Source organism: Cyprinus carpio, chromosome A11 (assembly GCF_018340385.1).
Source record: "Cyprinus carpio isolate SPL01 chromosome A11, ASM1834038v1, whole genome shotgun sequence".
Taxonomy (NCBI): Eukaryota; Metazoa; Chordata; class Actinopteri; order Cypriniformes; family Cyprinidae; genus Cyprinus; species Cyprinus carpio.
In genome coordinates this window covers 7,228,761-7,254,608 of record NC_056582.1, presented here as the reverse complement: position 1 = coordinate 7,254,608, position 25,848 = coordinate 7,228,761, and the positions used below count along the sequence as shown (strand labels likewise).

General features: G+C 36.0%; 1 protein-coding gene across 1 annotated transcript; it reads left to right on the top strand.

Moving 5' to 3' along the window:
- The first annotated feature begins 2,131 nt into the window (after positions 1–2,131).
- On the top strand, positions 2,132–25,150 carry LOC109064816 (anoctamin-8-like). Its single transcript, XM_042766099.1, has 17 exons — positions 2,132–2,571; positions 8,553–8,663; positions 9,098–9,230; positions 10,238–10,376; positions 11,383–11,479; positions 11,749–11,865; positions 12,416–12,543; positions 12,645–12,806; positions 14,503–14,655; positions 15,216–15,342; positions 15,615–15,670; positions 15,814–15,888; positions 17,176–17,895; positions 18,356–18,547; positions 18,656–18,787; positions 19,737–19,847; positions 20,026–25,150. The coding sequence occupies exons 1-17, from the start codon at positions 2,397–2,399 to the stop codon at positions 20,701–20,703; spliced, it is 3,306 nt and encodes a 1,101-aa protein (XP_042622033.1). The 5' UTR covers positions 2,132–2,396; the 3' UTR covers positions 20,704–25,150.
- Positions 25,151–25,848: the final 698 nt, after the last annotated feature.

Sequence of the window (25,848 nt, the reverse complement as noted above, 5' to 3'; positions counted from 1 at the left end):
GGGTGACATGCAACAAGGACTCCGTAACAATGACAGAAACAACCAGGGTATTTATAGATAGGTGCAAACAAGGTAAGTGGTGACAGCTGAACACAATGAACAGTGATGAACAGATAAGGCTAGTGGGAAATGTAGTTCTGAAGGGGGTGACAATAAGGGGAAGTGAGACCTCTAGTGGCCACCCAGGGAGACACAAACCAGACACCTTGACATCTACAATCTTAAAATAAGTTAAACTTCTTTAACCTTTCACCAACATTAACACATTTATCTCATGCCGTGCAATAAAGACCTTCAAGTGAATTTTCCTATAATGCGTGACGGTATATATTTTTATTATTGTGTGACAGTAATTACATTTTTAGGTTTTCAGAGAAAAAAATGGAATAAGCCTTGCACTTGCAAATACAATTAACAGTCAATTGATTTAGAATTTAGATTTTTTTTTTCTTTTTCCTTTTGAATTATTTATTCGACACATAATGACGCCTAATAAAGCTGCTCTCAAATCGCATGCATATTTAAAATTGCATATTTAAAAATGTATCCTATTCAAATGGTCCGCTGTGCTGGGAAGTCTGGGTAGAGACCCTAAATGTAATTTTGTAAATGCTTCTTCTCCAACAACTAACAGAGGTGCATGTTAATGACCTGATATACTGGAGTAATGTGTCAGTAGCCCGGATGAATCATTATTATTAACGCCGCTGTCATGAACGAGCGCTCCGCGTGAGTTCAGGACAGTTTTCCCAGGCGCTTTGTTGTTGATTCCGTTCTGGTGAATTTGATTGGTCCGCGTCGTTACACGTGCGAGCAACAATGTTTATAATTCGTCCTTCCGCTTGTGCGCGCTACAATTCTGTCCGTGTGACACTAGTATTTTGAGACATTAGGGTAGCTGTTGTAGTGTTATTTGAAATGATCATAATCTAATTCTAATTAGTGTCCTGGAGTATTACATATTATACTTAACTTTTTTATTTCTGTATAATTACACATGCAGTTTTTATAACTTATTATTCAAGGAATAATATCTTACAGCAATTTAAATGCAGAACTGTATTTAAATAAAACAAAATATAGTTAATGTTAATATAAATCACCATTTAAATATAAATCACATTTTAGACTGTATGGGAATAATTATCCTTGACTGTAGATCTGTCTGGATTATGGAGAAAATCATCCTGTTACATGCCTACAATTATGCTCTTTTGTTCAGAGAGATGTATAATAGATCACCTTCATAGTTAAGCCATTCTGAAATATTCAGCTGGGAAGATATTTTTTGCACTAATTAATAAATAATACCCTGCTTCATCCTTTCAGACAGTCTGTGTCTAATTTTAGTCCCACGGGAAGCAATATATTCACAAATACTCTTTTTCGAACATTTATGCAAGGATTGAGTAAGTGTGTAACCAATAGTGCAAATGCAATTAATAGCAGTTTTACTGTGAATTATGGCTAGTTAGATAGATATTTAAACATATTTTTAACAGCATTTGTAACTGTTTTATAATCTTTTATGAACTCATATTAACTGGGAGAGGGTGACTATGTAATATTTGTACTAAAATAAATTTGTCACCTTGCAGGACTATTTAAAATTGAATTATTTGCCATACATTTATATAAATTGAAACAAAAAAAATGTTGGTAAAAAGATTATGCAATACAAATTATTGCATTTAAGACCATACTCACACTTACTGCATAAAAAACTGTTCCAGTTGAAAAAAAAAAATGTATATGCTAAACAATCTTCACTCAAAAATAAATCTCGTGCAATTCGGCTACAAAGAAACTGCAAGAGCACAAATACTGAATTAAGCATGAAATTTTTTTGAAGAAGAAAGACTGAAGTAGTATTTTCTTGCAAAACATCCAATAATCGTTTTATTAACAACTTGAAAAAAACTTTTTTACAGTGAACTTTTTGGCCAAAATAAATAAATAAATAAATAAATAAACACTGTGATAATATATTGCATATCATAGATGCTACATACCATAAGTCAGCAAATCTCTGTAAAACCTTCAGCCTAAAAGAGTTTTGACATTCTAAATGCTGAGGTTTGATTTCTAATGTACACTCCTGCTGAGGTCAGCCAGCTAATGCATGTCTGCTATGAGTGTGAGTAGACTATATCTGGATCTGAGTGTTTGAGAGCAGACAGAGAGAGAGGCGGTGTGTTTCTTCTCCTCTTTGTCCCTCCTCCACCATAGTACTCCTCCTCGCGCCGCAGTTGGTCTCTTCTCGCATCCCGTCGCGAACAGGATGACTCACAACAACCTTCACTTCACCCTCACCTTCATTTAACCCAGCCAGTGTGTATCCACACACACACACTTGCCCCATTTCTACATCCATTCCCTGCTGAAACGGCGGCAGCATGATGTCCGACACGGCGGCGGCGGCCGCTGCTGCATCATCGGCGAGCAACATCAGCAGCAGCAGCAGCGACAGCGAGAGCTCGCGACACAGACACCGAGCGCAGGGAGACGCGGAGCGGCCAGAGCAGCAGCAGCACAGCGCTGCCCCTCAGCCCACATCAGCGGGCGTTTTGGGTGAGTCCGGATAGGGCGAATACTGACGGGACAGGTGGATGTGACGCGAGAGCAGAGCGGGCATAAGGGGCAGACCAGACGGCATATCTCTCGAGCAGAATGAACAAAGCGGCGCTTTGTTCTGCTGTCTGCCCCTAATGCCCATTACAGTGCCGGGATACATGCAGTAAACTCTCCCTGCTGATGTGTTTGTGGCCTGTAGAAGGTCATGCGGCAGCATCATTCAAATGGAGCTGTAGTCTACATAATATGGGCCATGCGCTACTTTTTGCGCTCCATTAGTCTTTTTTCACGGGCCTTTGGGCAGGTTCAAGTTGTCTGAGATGCTTTTATTGCTGAAGTCATTTTCTGTTTTGAGAAAGTGTTGATGTTTTGGCAGTTAGTTCTGATTCTTGAATCTGTTTGGATGAACGCTGTTCTAAGAGTGCTGATATTGCATTGAGACTTTTATCATCACTGTGTTTGTCTTTGTTCACCATGTGCAGATGATGAGAAAGTACAGTAAGTCGAAGCATAAGTGTCTTCTACATTTATGCGACAACAACCCAGAAAGCACACTCATGTCTACAAGATGTCTGTTTCATCTGGAAAGGATCTGCTGTGGACAAACATCTGATAGATGAAAGTTTTACATACATTCAAAATCCTAAACATCTTTTCTAAACGTCTATTTGACATCTGATATAGGAAACGTCCTATAGATTGCAGATGAGCAAACACTCTAAAAAGTAGGTCTTGCAGATGTCTCTGTGATGTACGTGTGCTATCAGGGTATCATGTGCATGCACACGTACATCACAGAGACGTCTATTTGACGTCTTCATTCACATCTGCAAAACCTATTTTTTAGAGTGTTTGCTCATCTGCAATATGTCTGTAGGTCATTTCCTATCAGATGTCAAATAGACGTTTAGAGAATGTCTTTAAGATGCTGATGATGTAGAGTGTATGTAAAACTGACATCTTAGAGAGGTCTATCAGATGTTTGCACACAGCAGATGCTTTCCAGATGAAGCGATCTTGCAGACGTACGTGTGCTATCAGGGACATAACTGTTTTCACAATTTTAAGTTTTTGTAGTTCACATGGAGGCGAAAATTGTATGTTTTTCAAAAACTTGCACTTTGAAACCCTTAAAAGTGCAAGTTTTTGAAAAAACCCTCAGGCCCCCAAAACGCTGTTGTCCTGTCTCCTAAATGAATGGCCAATTTGAAAATGTTGTCGTGTAAACAGCCTGTACGGCTACAACTAAACATTAATTGATAACTATAAATTAACTAATGATTAATCAATCAATTAGTCAATAAATCTAACAACCCCTCCACTCCAATTTTACTAATAAATAATAATTGTTAAGGCCCTGATATCCTTCATGTGAAGTCGAAGAACGAACTGGTGTGACATAATTTAGAACAAAATCGAACTACCACTGGTCCAAGTCAATTACATAATAAAACACACACACACACACACACACACACACACACACACACACACACTATATATATATATATATATATATATATATATATATATATGCATATTTTGCAAAGAGCTTAAAATATTGTTTGTATAGTTCCTTCCCTCTCTAAAGCCGTTAAGTACACAATCTTGAACCTTCTTCTTTGTGTTTGATTTTTATTCAGATTTTTTACTCCCAATAAAAGTTCATAATGTTGTGATGCTCCTCATAGCAATCTTTTTGCATGAAGTACTATATAAAGAAATGTGACGTTGTCACTGGAGTGCTGAATTTCAGAGCTCATGCAAACATATATGATTATTTGTGATTATATTGTTTATTGTGTGATGTTTTGTCTTCGCTGTAATATTGAACTAAAATCAGTATAACACCATCTTGCTTAAAGTGTCTTCTTCCAGTGGTATGAAGAGAATAGGATGGTTTGTGTTGATTTATATGTCGGGTATGAAGAGTATAGTTTGAGTATAATAAATATATGTTGGGTGTAGTCCGATGCTTTTGGTGTATCCTGGGCTGTATCTTTCAGGGTTATACAGTGATTTTAGACATCAGTAGTGGAGCATACAGTATGTTGATCCATATCTGAACCATTAGCACTCACATGATGTCATTGCAGTTTCAGAAATGAGTTCGGGTATGATTAGAGATCTGTTGTTGTAAACAGGTACAGATATCTCACCTGAACACAGCCGTTAAACATTAGATTGTTGTTAAAGCTCTGATATTGTTTTAGTTGGTGTAATGGAGCTCAGCAGTGATGAAGAGCTTTTGTTTTATGAAGTTACAAAAACACGTTAAAGTTTTATTTTTGAACCTGAACAACACACTCTCAGAAAAAAAGATCACTGGGGCAGCACCTTTTCAAAATGTACACTTTTGTACTTAATTTTCCCCCTAAAGTGTGCATATAAGTACCTAAAATGTAGCTACATATTTGTACCTTTCGAAAAGGTTGTCCCAGTGACAGTTTTTGTACCTTTTTTCTGAGAGTGTACCAAACATAGGTTTAAGTTATTGTTTTTTTTTTTACATATAGTTTATTATGTAGGGTTTTGGCAAACCTAAGCCAATTTGTTTTGAGATTATTTGCTTCCTCGCAGTAGAACTCTCTGTGAAAGCTTACAGCTGTCTTTTACAGCTAAATGATCTCCTGTTTCAACTCCAGTGTTTCCAAATGACACATGCTTACATTTCGAGAAGCACTCAAGATGAGGTTTCACTCCTTCAACATCCCATAATAGCAGCTGTTGTTATAGCTATGTTTCTCACGGTTCATAAACAAATACAACAGACTCCAGTTTACATGTAAAAACAGCATAAGAGGCTGAATATTCTGCTTTTTCTATTCAAATTATGAGAAAGTTTAGCAGGTTTAGTCTTTGGCAACAGATGCAGAAATATTATAATTTGTCACTCTCAGATGACATCTGAAGTACCTTTTCAGCCGTTCCTGTGTCTGGCACTTTTAAGAGCTGAGAGATAAAACACACTTAATGCTAGAAATATCTTTCTAATAGGATTTCTGGTTGTACATCTTTATATACAAACATTTTTGTTTGCAAAAAAAAAAAAAACCCATGGGTGGCTCATTTAATTGCAGCTTTTCATTTCATATTTTCTTCTCTACACACTACTTTCAGACTTATTTGATGGTACTGATTATTAAACTCTATAATCAGGTTGTTGTAGCCCGGGAAGTGACAAAGTATTCAAATTCCAACTCATTCATAATTTCTGCTTTCTCTCACAGTGCCCCATTCATATGAGTAGATGACTATCTGCTTCACAGGAATTGCGTTATGGAAACAGTTGATATATTTCTCATTTGCACGTGAAACATTATTTTTTTTAATTTACTTTATCAACATTTATTTTAATATATCACTTTTTGTGTTATTGTTGTCCACCACAGTCTTGTTCCATACCTGACCGTGCAGTAAATTCTTCACTGGCGTTGTGTTTTTGGCTCATCAGCAGTGTGAAATATTGCTGTTTTGCAGTACTTAAATATTCAGCACCCTTTCATTTTGTAATAAACGTTTGTAGCACTTTTTAATGTCTGGCCCTGATGATCCCTTAGACAGCAGAAGTGCACTTACAGCGGTAAATCACTGCAGCGTTTGAAAACAATCCAGAAATGGATAGGATTTGCCTTGGATTGTGTAGCCTCCATTAAGAAGTTCACAGATTTCATTGCTTATTAATTGTGAAGCATTTCCTCTGCACGTCTAACTGTTGTCATCTCTTTGGAAATGTGTTGCATTTGGACAGCATGGCATCACTTCTGCATTCGGCTTTACACACCGAGTAAAAATAAAGCTTAGAGAGTTCTAAGAAACCGAGCCAGTGAGCTCTGACTGATGATTGGCCAGATTTCATGTGTCTACTAGTGACATGTGTTATGAGTTTGATGATGCTGCTTTACTTCAGACAATGTAGTGAAGCCATCTGACTTGTTTTGTGTGTGGATTAGACTGGGAAAGAAAAAGAAAGAAAAATCCACTTAAAGTTAAAAGATACTGTTTTATTGTTTCAGGCATTATTAATATATTATATATTTTATATAATATATTAACATATTTGGGTTTTTTTTAGTCCATTGACTTCCGTTGTATGAACAAAAAAATAGACATTTCTCCAAATATCTTCTATGTTCCATTTAAAGGTATAGTTCACCCAAAAATGAAAATTCCGTCATTAATTACTCACTCTCATGTCGTTCCAAACCCTTAAGACCTTCGTTCATCTTCAGAACACAAATTAAGATATTTTTGATGGAATCTGAGAGCTCTATGACCTTCCATAGACAGCAAGGATATTACCACAGACATCGGTAAAATAATCCATGTGACAAAAGTGGTTCAACCGTAATTTTACGAAGCTACGAGAATGCTTTTTGTGCGCAAAGAAAACAGTAATAACATAACTTATTCAGCAGTTCTTCTCTCCGAGTTACCGTCTTCTGCCATTTTGGCGAGTACTCAAGAACGAAATTAACGGAATGAGCGTTGTTTTCATTCAGCATGTGTGCTCTGTCTACTGAACATAAACAATGCTAATTACGTTACGCGAAAGCGTGCACATGCTGAATGTAAACAATGCTCATTACGTTAATTATGTAATCATAACTATTACTATCATATTAATATCATAACTATTACTTGCTAAATAGAAGCTACATTATGAAACTCATAAAAATCAACTTTTCCATAAGCGAAGACAAATAAACATATACACAGCATTAGCAAACACAAAATACTATCAGGGTGACAAATAATGGTACAATAAATGTTAAATGAAACCCCCTGATGAACATAATAACTTTTTATAAAATCTAATCCAATTGTGATGCATAATGCAGGTTATTTAAGAACATCTGACATTTTTCTCAGTACAGTTATCTAAACGATGTTTTTTACTTGCAATAAATATAACAAATTAGGAATAAATTTGTCATCAAATTATTGATACTTCTCATTATCTAAAAGCTATTATTGCAGATATCAAGCGCTGGTATTTATTTGATGATAGTGATATTTTATGCTAATCTTATTTCTCGAGCAGATTCTTTAGTAAAGTGCTGGATAGTGAGCTGAGATTGTGTTAGATTTCTATAGACGGTGTCCCACTTTCTGAAGCCACTGACCAGAACCTCTGTACGTGTGTTTTAATGCATTTGAGTCTCTAAATAGTAACTCCAAAGATGTGACCCTGGAGCACAAAACTTAAGTCGCTGGGGTATATTTGTAGCAATAGCCAAAAAAACATTGTATGGGTCAAAATGATACATTTTTCTTTAATGCCAAAAATCATTAGGATATTAAGTAAGATTATGTTCCATGAAGATATTTTGAAAAATTTCCTACCGTAATTATATCAAAATTTGATTAGTAATATGCATTGCTAAGAATTAATTTGGACAACTTTAAAGGCGATTTTCTCAGTATTTAGATTTTTTACGCCCTCAGATTTCAGATTTTCAAATAGTTGTATCTCGGCCAAATATTGTCCGATCATAATAAACCATACATCAATGGAAAGCTTATTTATTAAATCTCAATTTTGAAAAAATAACACTTAAGACTGGTTTTGTGGTACAGTGTCACATATATGCATTAATTTGACTCTGAAATTGATTTAAACACTAACAAAAATGTTCCAACCACTAGGAAATAATGTTTTGTGTAATGTGCCTCTAGCGTCATGAGATAGAATTTGCAAAAATAATAACATATTTTAATTGCATTCCTGGTCTCTGAGGTTATTGTTCGTTTTCAGACACTGGCCGCAGTGCTGTCAGGACCCCAGCGCTGGAGCATTCGCTTCTGTCTGCTCTTCTCATGTTTCAAGGGGAATGAGAGTGACTGTATTTAATCTGGGCTCTGTGAGTGGGGGGAGAATGAACGGCATGGAGTGGGGCTGTTTGTCCATAGCAACACTGCAAACTGACTGACGTTTGTTTTCTTTTCTCTTTCTCTCTCCTTGTTGTGTTTCTCAGATAAATTATTTGGGAAGCGGCTGCTGCAGGCCGGGAGACACATCATGTCCCATAAATCCTGGATGAAGACGGTGCCCACAGAGAACTGTGATGTCCTTATGACGTTTCCAGGTGTCTCTTTCTTTCTATATTTCTTACAAAACACAGAATAAATACCTTTTTTTTTTATTATGCTTTGATATTACTCTGGTATTTGAATTTGGTAATCTTTCAGTACCATGATATATATTCATATAATATATATGTAGTGTGATACCACCACAGTACATGTAAGTAACACATTCTACAATTATGTGAGAAGAAATATATAATGCACAATTATTATTTAAGATTAATGCTTAATTATTTGTCTATTTGTAAAAAAAAAAAAAAAAAAAAAAAAAAAAGCAAACATTTGAACAAGGTTAAGAACATATTCACATGCTGTGAGTTAGATGGAAAATAGTTCTCCTGTATGTGTAAATAGAAAAAATCCATTAGCAATTGAGTCTCAGTGTAATGAATATCATATTGGTCATGAGGTGTTTATTATTGTCTCTGTACAGACACCACAGATGACCACACGCTGCTCTGGCTTCTGAACCACATACGGCTCGGCATCCCAGAGCTCATTATCCAGATCCGACATCACAAACACACCAGGATGTACGCCTTCTTCGTCACGGCCACATACGAAAAGTGAGAGGGGAGCTTTTGTCTTTCCTTTAGTTTAATCTCCTGTGTTTATGAACGGTTTCTTCAGGTGATGCTGATGATCATGTGTGCCACATACGATGACACAAATGCAAGTTTGATGTTTATTGTCATGTTAGGAGGTTCAAATTACTGTCTATAATGCTCACCTCGGCTGCATTTATTTGATTAAAAAAAACGTAATATTGTGAAATATGATTACAATTTAAAGTGTTTTCTATATGAATACATTTTGAAATGTAATTTATTGCTGTGATGTAAAGCTGAATTTTCATCATCATTACTTCAGTGTCACATGATCATTCTGATATGATGATTTGCTGCTCGAGAAACATTTCTGATTAATATCAATGTTGAAAACAGTTGTGCTGCCCAATATTTTTGTAAAAGATTTTATTTTTTGAAATATTTGAAATAGAAATTTTTGTGACAATGTAAAAGCTTTTAGTGTAACGTTTTTAATCAATTTAAACATGGTTATTAAATGTATTTTAAAAAATAAAATGTTAACTAATTTCAGCTAGTGAACAAGGCAACATTTCTTATTTTCATGTAGTTTAACGTGATGTATTAAAATGACTAAAACTAAAATTAAAAGAAAATAAATAAATAATACTATACAGACAAATTATAATTATATAAACTAATCATATAAACTGTATTATTATATAAACTATAAAAGTAACAAACTAATAAAAAGGACTAAAATGTACACAATTTAAAATGAAAATAAAATAAAATCCAATTCAAAATATGAACTACTATAACTACAATAGTATCTCAATGATACAAAACTTACACTGAATTTAATGCATTCTTGCTTAATAAAAGTATTGGTTTGAAAATAATAATAATAATAATCTTCTGACCCCAAAATTTTGAATGCTGGTGTACAGTGTGTTATATTTTTCTTTGCTTTATTATCGTTCATGGTTAAAGGCTATCTTGAGTTTGACTTTATTGCTGATGTGTTTTTGTTCTTGTGTGCTCAGTCTTTTACGAGGGGCTGAAGAGATGGGACTGCAGAAAGCTGTGAAGCCGGAGTTTGGTGGCGGCTCTCGCAGTTTCTCCTGTGAGGAAGATTACATCTACGAGAACATTGAGAGTGAACTCTGTTTCTTCACCTCACAGGTCCTTCACAATATTGAGCATAAAGGTTTTGAAACAGCATTAAGTTTGTTTTTTCCCACAGCAAGACTGCTGATGACATCTCATTTAAACAGAAAAAAGCTATTAAAATTTGGAATTGCATTCACTTAAAAGAAGTAGTAACCTAAAATGGTAACATCCAAATAAACTGGTTTTATTCAAGTAAAAATTATTATTTAATATCACTGAACATGAATACATTTTCATTTATACCGACAAAATAAATATATATATATTAGTGCTGTCAAACGATTAATTGCATCTAAATAAAAGTTTTGTTTATATAATATATGCGTGTGTGCTGTGTATATTTATTATGAATATATAAATGAACACGCATGTATATATTTAAGAAAAATATGTTTTGTTTATATATAAAATATTGACATATAATATAAATTATATATGAATAGAAATATATGTATATATATATATATATATATATATATATATGTGTGTGTACGGTGTATATTTAAGGAAAATATGTTTTGTTTATATATATATATATGTAAATATTTTTAATATATACATGTATTTTATTGTATTAACAAAAACTTTTATTTTAGATGCGATCGTTTGACAGCACTAATATATGTGTGTGTGTGTGTGTGTGTGTGTGTGTGTGTGTGTGTGTGTGTGTGTGTGTGTGTGTGTGTGTGTGTGTGTGTGTGTGTGTGTGTAAAAGATTGTACAGCACAAATAAACTTATTAAATAATAATTACACAATTTATATTTTGTACACTCTAAAAAAACTAATAAAAATAACAGAAGTACATAACAAAATGACTAAAACTTCAAGTTTTAAAAACTAAAAACTTAAAATAAAACTTTACAAATATTAATAAATACTGTAATAATATATAAATAAATCATTTGAAAAATTGAAAAGTAGTGCCACCTCAAAGACATTGACATGGAGTTGGGTTGTACATTTTTTGTAACATGAACATTATTGTAGATTGAACCGTGTTCTTTTCCGTATCACAGGAACGTCAAAGTATAATCAAATACTGGCTGGACAATCTCAGAGCTAAACATGGGGAGGCCCTTCACAACATCCACTTCCTGGAAGGGCAGCCAATCAGTGAGTTCTTCTCCTTAGACTTCCTGAGAGTCCTGAGACGTGTGTGCCTGATCTGTGCCAGTGGCCTGTGTGTACAGTATGTAGAAGTCGCTCAGTATCTTGATGGTCTGTACCTGAACGTACTTTGATTTTGCAGGCTGAGGCTTTATATGTTGCTGGTGACAGATGTAGTGAACATTTCTGGAAGGAAACGTTTTACCAAAGCTTTGAATACCTGTTCATGTTGTGTGTGTGTGTTAGTGAGCGTGAACTGTGTGTGTATGTTCCAGTTGCTGAGCTGAGGGCGCGAGGTGTGATCCAGCAAGTCTTCCCGCTTCATGAGCAGAGGATTCTGGGACAGCTGATGAAGTCGTGGGTGCAGGCCGTGTGTGAAAAACAGCCACTGGGTTAGTAGTCAACAATGAAATATAGCATTCTTTTCCATTTGCTGTTATTTTAGAATTGAAAAATAATGTTTCTGACAACCCAGCTGCTCTTAAGATGGTTTCCCATTTTTGACCATTTTGATCCCTACTCGTGTTTTTGTTCATTTAAATTACTTGGAACATTAAGTAATTTTACTAAACAATAATGAAATATGGGTTAATTAAATTTTTTTATAAAGCACATTTAAGTTGTATTGAAAAAATAATAGGCTACTGTTGCATTATTGAAAAAAATCTGTATTATTGAAGAAATAATAGTTTTTATAAATTTTTACATAGAATTGTTATATATAATTTGTAAAAAAAAAATACAAGTACTTGTGAATTTTTTAACCTACATTTAATGTCTTAAAATGATTAATTTATCAAAATGTATATTTTAGTCCAAATTTTTCCAATCCTACTATATATGCGATTCATCAAAAAACAAATTTGCTGTTGAATATTTTATTACCGATTTTGTTTTGTTGCTGCAGCCCTACTTAGATACTTGTATGATTTGTTTTGTTAGATGATATTTGTGATTATTTTGGAGTGAAGATTGCCATGTACTTCGCCTGGCTGGGTTTCTACACAACTTCCATGTTATATCCAGCTGTAATTGGCTTTGTATTGTGGATGCTCACAGAATCAGATCAGGTATTTTTCCACTTAAACAGCATAAAAGTGACTAATCCACTATGTTCCCAGAGTTGCTACTATTGTTCGTTTGATTGATATTTCTGTCGCTATGTTCTTAGACCAGCAGGGATATCTGTTGTGTGGTGTTTGCTCTCTTTAATGTGGTGTGGGCCACGTTGTTCTTGGAGCGCTGGAAACGCAGAGGGGCGGAGCTCGCCTATAAGTGGGGTACACTGGACACCCCAGCTGAGTCACTGGAGGAGCCCAGACCCCAGTACAGGGTAATGACTACAGCAAGCAATTCAAAATTGTAATCTAATTAAATACATCATGTTCCAGTTAATTAATATACATAATTGCATATTAATTGCACATAAATTTTGGCTGAGAAATTTCCCCCAAAACATTATTTAAAGTCATTATTGTGTTGAATGAGAAAAGCATTAAATGGCCTTTACAAAAATGTAGCTTTAGAAAGAAGTATTTTTGATTCATTATTGCGTAAATAATGAGAATAAAAGGGTATTTAAGGGATAATTCACCCAAAAATTAAAATTCTGTCATTAATTACTCACCCTCATGTCGTTCCAAACCCTTAAGATCTTCGTTCATCCTCAGAGCACAAATTAAGATATTTTTGATGAAATGTGAGAGCTCAGACCCTCCATAGACAGCAATGCAACTGTAATGTTCCCAGGTCCAGAAACGTAGTAAGGACATCAGTAAAACAGTCCATGTGACATCAGTTGCTTAACTTCAATTTTGCAAAGCTACGAGAATACTTTTTGTGCGCAAAGACAACAAAAATAACATAATTTATTAAAAAATTCTTCTCCCCCGAGTTACATTTTCCGCCATTTTGGAGAGTATCCAAGAACGTATTTGACTTAATCAGCATTGTTTACGTTCATGGGGAAAGCATGTGCATGAACATAATCTGCATAATAAGCGTTGTTTACACTTAGGGGAAAGTGTGCGTATGCGTTGTGATACTCTCTAAAATGGCGGAAGACGGTAAGTCGGGAGAGAAGAAGTGTTGAATAAAGTCTTTTTTTTTTCTTTACTCACAAAAGGTATTCTCGTAGCTTCGCAAAATTAAATTTAAGCCACTGATGTCACATGGACTGTTTTACTGATGTCCTTACTATGTTTCTGGACCTAGGAATATTACAGTTGCGTTGCTGTGAACGAAGGTCTTACAGGTTTGGGACAACAAGAGGGTGAGTAATTAATGACAGAATTTTCATTTTGGGGTGAACTAACCCTTTAATGGTTTTTGGGGGAAAAAAAGAAATTATATTCTAAATATGAAACTAAACCCATAATGAGTGAGTCATTCAGCCATTCATTCCAACGATTCGTTCAAACTGCTGATTCATTCAGAAATGAAGCAAGTGACAGTCTTTATGAATGGTTCACTGAATCATTCGCTCATTCGTTTTGTTGAAAAACACTGATTCATTCAGTAGCGAAACAACAGCTTTGCTGTGACTTTGTTTGGAATTATTTATGTTCGCAAAACAGACAATATTGCCAATGTTGTGTCTAAAATGTCATTTTTTATTTAACAATTTTATAAAATCAATAGCACTTGTGCAGATATTTGAAGGAAAAAAACAGCTCTCTTACTCATATGATATTGCTAAACTATATCATATACTGTAATATACATACAAAAAGACAAAACTAATTTTAAAGACAAAAACCCATACATTTTATCTAGATATCTTGAATTTTAGCGGCATATAACTGCTTTCTAATAGGCTACATCACACAGTCAGTCGTCGTCCAGCACCATGTGCGTCACTAAGCTACTGCATGCAATGTATGATGATGTACGGGTCTTAATCATTTTAATGCAGAATTTTTTTCCAAAATTAACTGCACCAAATGAACGCATTCAATCACTAGTCTTAGTTAATGGCATCTGATGCATGCTCTTTAAATGATTTTTCTCTCTCTTGCTTTTCGGCTCAGGGTGTAAAGCGGTGCAGCCCAGTGACGGGCTGTGAAGAGTTTTATTACCCACCGTGGAGGAGGAGAGTGTTCAGATGGCTGGTCAGCTTTCCTGTCTGTATATTATGCCTTTGCTTTGTATTTCTGGCCATGCTTGTCTGCTTTGAGCTTCAGGTGAGTAACACACTTTCTCACACACACTGATCTTTGATAGTTGACATGTCCAGCTGTCCGACAGCCTATTTTTCAACATTTTCTAATTATTATGTATGCAGATTAACATAATTAATAACAAATGATGACAAGTAACAGGACCCAAGACATGCCTTATACATTCATATAAAAAATTTTAACCTAATATTGTTATGCTGATATTATAATGTCCAATAAACGCATTGTGCATTATACATTATTGTTTCTTAGCTGCAAAAAATGATAAGGGTATGCAGGAGGGATAAAATTGTGACTTCGCTCAATTCAGATGTTTTTCTCGCAATTTAGTCAGAATTCAGAATCAGACAGAAACTCAGAACTGCGTGAAAAAATTCTAAATTGTGAGATTACCTTTTTTTATCTCGTGGCAGAAATGATCTTTCATATGTTTCACCATAATATATGAGAAAAATAATAAAAGTAATATTAAAATGGATTTACATATTAGTGAGTGCAAATGCTTCAGTGCAAATAGGAAATAGTTCATGTAACGTGAGTTGTAATGAGGTGATGTTTGGCAGGAATTTGTGATGGGAATTAAGGAGCTTCCACGTGTAGCAAGATTCATCCCTAAAATCATGTTGGCCATCACTGTGACGGCGTGCGATGAGGTGTACAGAAAGATCGCCTGCTGGCTAAATGACATGGGTGAGTCTCAGCAGGACATATGGGAGGTTATTATTTAAAGTGTTCATGAACTCTATATTCAACAAAACAGAATTTAAGAAGAGAGTTCTGCATTAAACTCAAGAAGTTTTGGTTTACAGTTTGTCAGTAGTAAAAAGTAACAAGGCTGAAATGGGTTGTGGTCTGGATTTTGGGAGTTCAGGCCTCCAGAAGCTAAACGCAGGAGTGAGAAGAACACAGAAGATAAACACTGTGAGGTGAATACTAACGTCTGAGTCTTCTGATTCCCACAGAAAACTACAGACTCCAGAGTGCCTATGAGAAAAATCTCATCATCAAAATGGTTCTTGTGAGTATCAAAAGAAAAATAAATCAATCATTTATATATCAAATGTTTAATGACCAGACTGGGTTTTAAATATTCAACAACTTTTACTAAAACTACACTGGCTTTTCACGTTTTGTTCCTGAAATGTTCTCTTTCTTTCTCAGTTTCAGTTTGTAAATTCTTATCTCAGCCTTTTCTATATTGGATTCTACCTCAAAGACATGGAGCGTCTGAAAGAGGTGAGAGTGACCACCTGCTCTGAGCTTCTACACCACAGAAACACAAATCACTCGAAACATCACAGCTGCAGGCATTCTGTAAATATAATGAACTGAAATACATACAGTATATATATTACTTCAAATTTACTGTATATTTATATAGACAACCATTCAAAATATGGGTTCACTTTTAATATTTTGAAAACAGTCTCTCGCCATATTTTGAAAAGAGTTGCTCACCAATCTAAAATATAGTAAAAACAGTATTATTTTGAAATAGTATTAGAATTTAAATGAACTGATTTCTATTCTTTTCAGAAATTCTTTGATGAAAATAAAGTTCAAACAACAGCATTTATCTGAAATATCATTCTAAATGTCTTTACTGTCACTTTTGATCAATGTAATGGATCCTTGCTGAATTAAAGGATACATTTCTTTAAAAACAATCTTACTGAACTTGTGTTATTTTAGTATCACTGAGATACATTCTGTCGATATAGTTTTTGTTTCAGTTTTAGTTAAGTACATAAACTTTAAATGAAAATGAGAAACTAGCTGAGATAATTTTTTTATATTTTGTTTTAGTTTGGTTAAAATGTATTTTATTTCAAGCGATGAAGGTTCTTTATGCTTTTAGTTTTAGTTAACTATAATAACCCTTTTTTGATCGGTAGTCTATATATATATATATATATATATATATATATATATGTGTGTGTGTGTGTGTGTGTGTGTGTGACCTTGGACCACAAAACCAGTCTTAAGTGTCAATTTTTCAAAATTGAGATTTTTACATCATCTGAAAGTTGAATAAATAAGCTTTCCATTGATGTATGGTTTATTAGGCTAATATTTGGCTGAGATACAACTATTTGAAAATCTGGAATCTGAGGGTCCAAAAAAATCAAAATATTGAGAAAATCACCTTTAAAGTTGTCCGAATGAAATCCTTAGCAATGCATATTGCTAATCAGAAATTAAGTTTTGATACATTTACAGTAGGAAATGTACAAAATATCTTCATGGATTATAATCTTTATTTAATATCCTAGTGATTTTTGGCATAAAAGAAAAATCAATAATTTTGAACCATACAATGTATTTTTGGCTATTGCTACAAATATACCCCAGCGACTTAAGACTGGTTTTGTGCTCCAGGGTCACATATATGTAGAGAGATAGAATTTATTTACTTGTAATTAAAAAGAACATTTTAAATGAAACTGCCGAACTGAGTCAGAGTGGATTTAGATTTGTATCAGTGCTCAGCCTTGTAAGGTGATGGTGTTCCTATTGCTGTAGATGCTGGCCACACTGCTGATTATCCGGCAGTTTGTGCAGAACATGAAGGAAGTCCTGCAGCCCTACCTGGCCGAGCGGCACCGACTGGGTGAGCTCACGCTGCGGGCCGTTTGGGAGCTGCTGGTGTCTGCACTGCTCAAGTATGGGCGGCTTGCAGCAGGACGAGCACAAGTGTCGCCCAGTGACCCCACCGTGCTCGGGTCAGGCCTGCACGGGCCACAGATGGGTGATGAGGGACGGGAACGCAAGTGTCTGAATGGTGGCTGCGGCGTCCCAGATGAGGATGTGGAGGAGGAGCCTGGGGAGAGGCACAGTGAAGAAGATAACGAATCGGAGAGCCTCATCGACTGCGGCCTGAAGCTACGGAAGGTCAGTTTCATTGAGAAGGTGGAGCGTAAGTCCGCAAGCTGCGTCAGCCCGGTGCACGACAGCTTCCTGGAGGAGGGGAGCCCCACCATGGTGGAGAGGGGCATGGATCCTGCCTCGGTTTTCGAGATGTGTGATGATGATGATGAAAACGGGGTTGCGGAGATGAAGGAGCTGACAGCCGAGCCGCTGCCAGCGGGAGTGGAGAACAACACGTCAGTCAGGCTCAGGAAGAGGGGGCGGAGCTTAGAGAGGGCTGACAGTAAGAGAGATTCGTGGATGGATCCTCCTGAGGAGCAAGAAACCACCACGTTAACACAGGCCGAGATGGAGAGCTGCATGCAGACATACCAGGTCAGAAGGCACACCGTACTTACTATATATTTTTATTAAATTATTTTTCAAATGAAAATCGAATACATTTGAATATAGGAGCCTAAAATCCAATTTTTTTTTTTTTGTTTGTTTTTTTTGCCCTACGTATTAAAACACCTAAAACAAGCAGCAACTAACATTTTATTGAGAAAGAATTAAAATCTCATTTAAAAGGATAGTTTTTAACTGTCATCATTTACTCAATGACAAGTTGTTTCAAACCTGTATGAGTTTCTTCAGACTTTTCAACAGTAGTGTAAAATAAAATTTCTGTAGTATTTAAAAAATTCTTAAAACAGAGCACTCTATCACAGATGTCTCTGTAACGTATGTGTGTTCCAGAGTATAGATGTTCTACTGCCTGCAGGCAAGCAGATCCTTCTGACTGACATACTTTCTCTAAACCTCTAAAACAAAATGTGCCTAAATTGCTTTCCAGGACACTTTCCAGGACTACCAGGAGATGTTTGTTCAGTTTGGATATGTGGTGCTCTTTTCCTCTGCCTTTCCATTGGCCGCCATGTGTGCCCTCATTAACAATATCATTGAGATCCGGAGCGATGCGTTTAAACTGTGCACCAGCTTACAGAGACCTTTCAGCCTGAGGGTGGGGAGCATCGGGCAATGGCAGGTTAGACTACACCGAGTACTCTGAAAATCATTATAATACTCATCTGATGCTGCTCTAAGAGTGTCTTTATACAACAAGATTGTGTAAAAGTCCTGTCTCATTGCACAGACAGTGATGGAAGCCATGGGTCTGATTGCCATCATAGTGAACTGCTATCTGATTGGTCAGTGTGGGCAGCTACAAAGACTGTTTCCCTGGCTTAGTCCTGAGATGGCCATTATCTCCATCGTCATCCTAGAGGTACATACACACACTCAAGTACATACACACCAGTGTTATTTTAGTATCATTGAGAGACAATTTTTATTAATATTTTGAATCAGTTTGTATTTTTATATTTTCTTAAGTTTTAGTCATTTTGTTGTGTTTTTGAATAAATTAATTCAATGTAAAATGCAACACTGAACGAATGAATGAAATGTTTACATACAATTAAGACAATTTATGGTCCATGCCTATTTTAAACTACATGATTTTCTGTAAAATCTATCAGCTCTGACGGCCCAAAATAAGGCTCAGACTTCAGCAACTACCGCCAAATTGTCCAGACTGCAAATCAGGCAAAAATCTGGACAAAAGTTGTGTAGTGTATTCCAGCCTTTAGAAGAAAAGCTTCTTTCTATAAGACCCTCAGGGCAAAAATTATTCCTCAGTAAATCACATGAGATTAGGTTTGTCATTTGCACTTAGTTAAAAAATGTTATCATTATTACTTCTATGCTTCTAAAGTGAAAGTGACGTGACATACAGCCAAGTATGGTAACCCATACTCAGAATTCGTGCTCTGCATTTAACCCATCCAAAGTGCACACACACAGCAGTGAACATACACACACACACACACACCACACCCACTCACACACACACATACACACACACACACGCACTCACACACACACACACACACACACACACACACACACACACACACACACACACACACACACACACACCCGGAGCAGTGGGCAGCCATGGCGCCTGGGGAGCAGTTGGGGGTTCGGTGCCTTGCTCAAGGGCACCTCAGTCGTGGTATTGCTGGGCCGAGACTCGAACCCACAACCTTAGGGTTAGGAGTCAAACTCTCTAACCACTAGGCCACGACTTCACTTGAAGAGCTGTTGTATTCAGTTTCTTGTCCTTGCACACAAATGACAATAAACTGACTTTCTCTCTTTCCTCACGTGAGCAGCACTTTGCAGTTCTACTGAAGTATATCATTCATGTGGCAATACCAGACATCCCCACCTGGGTTGGGGAGGAAATGGCCAAGCTGGAATTTCAGCGCAAAGCGGCATTTAAGGTAATACCCCATCCACTGCTGACCGAAACAATATTTAGGAAACTGAATATTATAAGGACTGTGGCATAGACTCTTTTGAGTTGAACCAGTACACAACCACAGAGCAGCTGATTAACACGTTCTAAATCTAGCCTTCTGGCAGCAGCTGGATTTATTGCTGGTGTACATGTGTTTTCAGAAGCATGAGCGTCAGGCACAGCAGCATTTTCAGGAGCAGCAAAGGAGGAAGCGTGAGGAGGAGGAGCGGCAGCGGCAGGCGGATTATCAGGCCCGGCGTGATCGAGACGACGGCCGCTCGGACTCCTCGGGTGGCGACCACCACCACGACAAGAGCCACAGTGGCAAATCCAGACCAGGGGGTGGGGGGGATAAACCCAAACGTCCCAGCTCGCTTCTCGGAAACAATAATGTCATGAAACTGAAGCAGATCATCCCTCTACAGAACAAGTTTTCTTCTGGAACAGCCCGTTCTCCACAGTCACCCACAAGTAGCGAACCCAAACTACCGGGTTTCCTCAGTTTTAAGTTCCTAAAGTCACCTGAGAACAAAAAGGAGGCAGCGGCGGCTTCCGCTAGTGTGTCGACAGCTCCTCCAGTCCAGGAGAGGGCAGAAAGGTCCCAATCACCTAACAAGTCCTTCAATCCTGGGAAACTGTTTAACTTTGGGAAATCAGAAGGAGGGGCATGTGTAAATGGGGCTCAGCCTTCAAAACCAGGGGATGGGGGACAGGTGCAGGACAAGCCCCCAACAAAGTCAGACCTCAATGGGGTCCCTGACGAAATTCCATCCCCTTGTGGAGAGAATGGGGATAATGGATCCTCATCCGATGCTGATCCATCAGGACCTAAGGTGTAACAAAAAAATGATTAAAAAAAACAGTGTGAGAAACTACTTAGTAACACTGAGGGCAGGAGAGTAGGAATGTTTTTGAGGCTGTGCAAGACTTGACCTGGAAGCTGTTAAGTAAAATAATGGGGGATTCACTAAAAGCCCAGGTGTACTTCATTGTCAAACTGACAATTTCATTTTACAACTGAGCGTGCAAGTGTTCTTTATTGGCGCTGAGCATAGATGGATGTGTTCGGCACATGCGCCACCTAGTGGACTTCTATTTTTGGAGTAATGAAATCGCTTGCACATGTACTGTTGTACACACACAAGTCCAAAAATTGGGCTGCAAGCAGACGGTGTTCACGGCTAATAATGAAAATTGTGTCACGTGGACTGTTCTCAAGCCAGAGCAGAACACGGACTAGGGAAGTTTATTTTTGGCTTTAGAATACATTGGGTCCGCAGATTAACATTGTGTATTTGCATGTGTTGCGTGCTTCGTTTTAGCACCCAGTTCACTGAAGTGATCGTATCAGGTAATAGTCAGTACCAGAGGTCGACTGATAATGCATTTTACCGATAACAATTTAGGTTGGACCGCACTTGCCGATAACCATCCACTAGTTTTTAAAATGGATACTGAATGAAAACAAACATAACACTCCAGCCTGATCTCACGACAATTTATACATATTTTAAGAGGTGGCTAATTCATACAAATTCGTACAACCTAACTCTAAATCGTACGTATTTTACGAGTTGCACAAAAATTTGTACGAATGACCTATACCTAAACCCACCCCTAAACCTACTAGACAAATCAAGTGAGGTCATACGAATTCGTACGAATTAACCACCTCATAAAATACTTATGAATTAGTCATGAGATGACAGCGTTGAACACTCCAATAAAATAGTGCAGACCTTTCTAACAGAAAAAAACACAGTACTGAACCATGAAAATATACTGTACTTTTTAAATTATATATAAAACAACGACTTGGGTCAAATATAATCTAATTTAATGGAAAATCCCTTTTATAATTTGGATTTAAATGTTATGTTTATATGTTTCTGTCAGCTGCATGAACATCAATTTGATTTCTTACGTCACTAGCTTTAAATATGCAACTTTGCTGATAAACAAATGCATAAAAGTGACCAGCTGGAGATAAACTAATAGAAATCGTGACATTAAACATTTGGGTCGGACATTTCGTCACCAAAATAGGAAGCGCGTGCTGTATACGCACAATCCAATTTTTGTAATCATGCGTACAATGGCCATGGTTTCACAGAAAATGAAACTGAAGAGACAGAACAACAACAACAACAAAATATGAAGTGTACAACAACAACAACAGACACCCGCATTGACAAGCGCTTGTGTGAGAGGGTTATGACAAAACCCTGAAAAACTATGGATTTATGCCAGTAACTAATTATTCCAGCAATCGTTTATCTATGCCGATTAATCGGTAAAACCAATCAATCAGTTGGCCTCTAGGGTGCTTGCACCTTATTTCCAGACAAACGCTGACAGATAGCAAGCGGTAAAATGTTTTACTTTTTAAAAATGACAAAAAAAATTGCTTGCTGCTGGAAAATGTACACAAACATCCATTTTAAATACAAATCCGTTTTCCGAAAGTGCTAATCTAGCACGTTTTATAATGCACTTCATTCGCACAGAAAGTAAGATGACAAGAACGTTGACGTAATTTAAATACGCATGGCGCAGTGCAATATCGGCGCATATATAACCTGGTTAAGTTGGATTGCAGCTGGTAAATGACGCATGGTTTCGTGCGGAAACGCTACACGCTAGTGGTGCAACTGTTTAGTGAATTCGCCCCATAATGGTCAGTGCTTTGCTATATTTCAGAAGAACTTCATAGAAAAGACCCCCCTCCACACACACACACTTATTCACACACACAACTTGCCTTTTCTGCAATCCAACTAAGAATACATGAGCTGCGTTTCTGACCGTTTTTAAAGTGCAATGTTTAATTACTAGTCTGATAATTGTAAGATTTTATTGGGTTGCCGGTAGAAAAACAAACAAACATGCAAAATCATTTACCAAACATTTTATACCAGTCACACAGTACTACCCCCAAAATATTATAACAACTATAATCTCACAAGCAGCAGTTCCAACTATGGTTGATGAAAACTTTTGTATGCATTTAAAACAGCTGATTTAGTACAGCAATAGCAACTTTACAAGCAAAAACTACTGGTGGTTTAGTAAATCCATGCTGTATAACAGGCTCTGAATGGCAATATTCTCTTATGAATTAATAAGTGAAAATCAGTAATGGAAAAAGCAATTAAACAAACGCAAACACTGTACACAAAGGCAGCAGGAGGGGCTGGATAGATACCTGTGAGGAAAATTGCCACCAATATCCTTATCATGGCTCTGAAACTTCAAGCTGATATATTACCTATAGTGCAGACTTTAACCCTTCGTAACTTCATCACATCAGATTGGAAACTACCCTAAACTTAGCAAGATACTGTTGAAACCGCAGGAAGACAGATGTACAGACATTTCATACACCTCCAGTCAAACATTTGGACGTACTGAAAAACTTTTTCATTAAAAGGCTTCTGCTTAAATACTTCAAATAAGTTTTGCAGACATTTATTATTATTATTATTATTATTATTTATATAAACATTTTAATAAAAAAATGAAAAAGCTGACTTTGAAGGAGCTTAAATATAAGATAGCTCTGTTAACATTTATGGTCACTACATAAATCATATACATTATTATATATATGAATTATACATATAGTTCAGATATTTCCAGTTGTATTTTTTCATATTAGTCACATTTTTCAAATGTGTTTCCAAACTGTTGATTAATAATTATAATTATGATAATGATTTGATAGTTAAACATTAATGAGTCATTATCCTGCAAGCCAATGTAAACGGCCTCATTACATATGAAAATGCTGTATTTTATTTTTATTAATACACTACTGAAATAATCCAGTCACTACTATTAATCTACTTGTTGCCAACTTTAATTTATTCATGCCTACCTAATACCTATGTTTTGTTTTTTGTTTTTTTATTGAAGCAAAAGTAATATTTGCCTCCTCTTTGCACATTATTTTAGTGTATGTCATATTGTTTTTAGCACGTGCTTGGGTTTGTAAATGTGAAGGAAGCTGTAAATGTTTCTCAAACAAGCCGACACTGTCTTTAGAGGCCGTTTTTTGAATTTGTGTTTTTCAAAGAAAGTTTGTCCTGAGCAACTAAGGGAGGGTCTTATCTTAACACAAAGTGCTCAGTTGTTGCTATCAAAACCCATTTCCAGAGTGTCACACCCTATAAAGGGTTTCTATGAAGCAGTCGAATCTGTGTAAAGCTGTTTATATTCCAGTGTAAGGTCATGAAGAAACAAGAGGTGCCTCGAGTAATGGAATATTACATTTTTACTTTTAGGTTTCATAGAAAACAAAACAAACTATGCATTTAGTTCTTTATTTGGTTGACATGATTTGCTGAACAGAAGTTGTTGCAATAATATTTTGGCCTGAATGGTAATTTGAATCTGTTTTATGTTCTGAATTTGATTAGTACATGTTTATCAAGCTATTAATTATGGTTATAGGTCAGTTTACAGTTTTTTTTTTTGTTTGTTTGTTTTCATTTCATTGACAAATTCATGCATTACTACAACAACCAACAACAATATACTTCCTTTGCCTCTTAAATATTTTTGAACCAAATATGAATTAGTTTTCTCAAAACAATTGAAACTAAATATTATTATATTCTTATATCCAATATGCATTGCATTGCATATGCAAAAACTGGATTTGATTATAACATTGCATATAGTTTTTGTTTTGTGAAATGGTTGGATATGTTACATTTTTTACAGTATTAAAAAGAGTAAAACACATCGTTTTATTTTTTATTCAGTTTTTATTCCCTTAATAGAGTAACTCTGTAAGGACTGTAAGAATGTTTTTAATTATAGATGGGTAGGAAAAGTAAATAAGTGGTGAGGAATTAGAAGTAGGGGGCATTTTTTGGTTGAACTGAACTCTGCGATATGTTTCAGTATCATCCGTCCACATCAAGGCCACATCATCTCAGACCATCTGCTCTGGCCTAATAACATTCATGTTTCTGTTGTTGTTTAACTGAATGATTCGAGTAGTTAAGCTACCGATAGCTGCACTGGGATGTTGTCTAAGAACTGCTTTACACTGGGTTTAACTGTGAAATATGACGTGATTGTGATGAGGGGCCACACAACTCCCTCTGAAGGCAACCTCACAAACCTATCATGAGCTCTTCCAATGTTCCGCTGTAAAACTTTTCTTTATTAAAAAAAAACAACAACAACGACAACATTAGGGAATGGGAATATTTATTTCTTTTATTTTGTCATATTTTTGTAAGAACTGAAATGGGATAATAAACAGATTTCAATTTATAGTTTTTCTGAGTTGTCTTTCAGTTTCTCTTTTAGTTGGAAAGTCTTGTATACTGCTTTGTGAACACGCTCTCATGATTCATAGCTATTTTACATTTTGGCTAATTCATATGAATTTACTTTAAGAATATGAATTTAGTTAACTGAAACTGAAATAAAAATGAATAAAACTATATAGATATATATTTAAAAAAGCTACAAACAAAATTACTAAACCTTTAACAAAGCTTACAATTAATCAGGAAATATAAAATTAATGCTTCTACATCACTGTTGTCAACGGAGTCCATAGCAACAACAAAAATGGTTGATTATTATTGATTATTAAGCTGGTTATTTTGGGGGAAACAAACAATAGGGGGGCATTTTACCCCAGTCTACCCTCCATATGTTCGTGAGTCAATTTGAACACCATATTTTAAAAGGCAGCTGCAGAGACCCTTATATATCTATTTATTCATTATTGTATTTATTTATTTATTATTTGATGCAACTTTCTCAACTACCCTTTTAAGATATTAACATTTATGCATTTGGTTTATCTGCAGAGACGTACACTGCATTAAAAGCATATATATATATATATATATATATATATATATATATATATATATATATATATATATATATATATATATATATCAGGTCATGCATGTTTAGTATCACACCTATGGTCTTGGCATTACTAGTGCTTACAC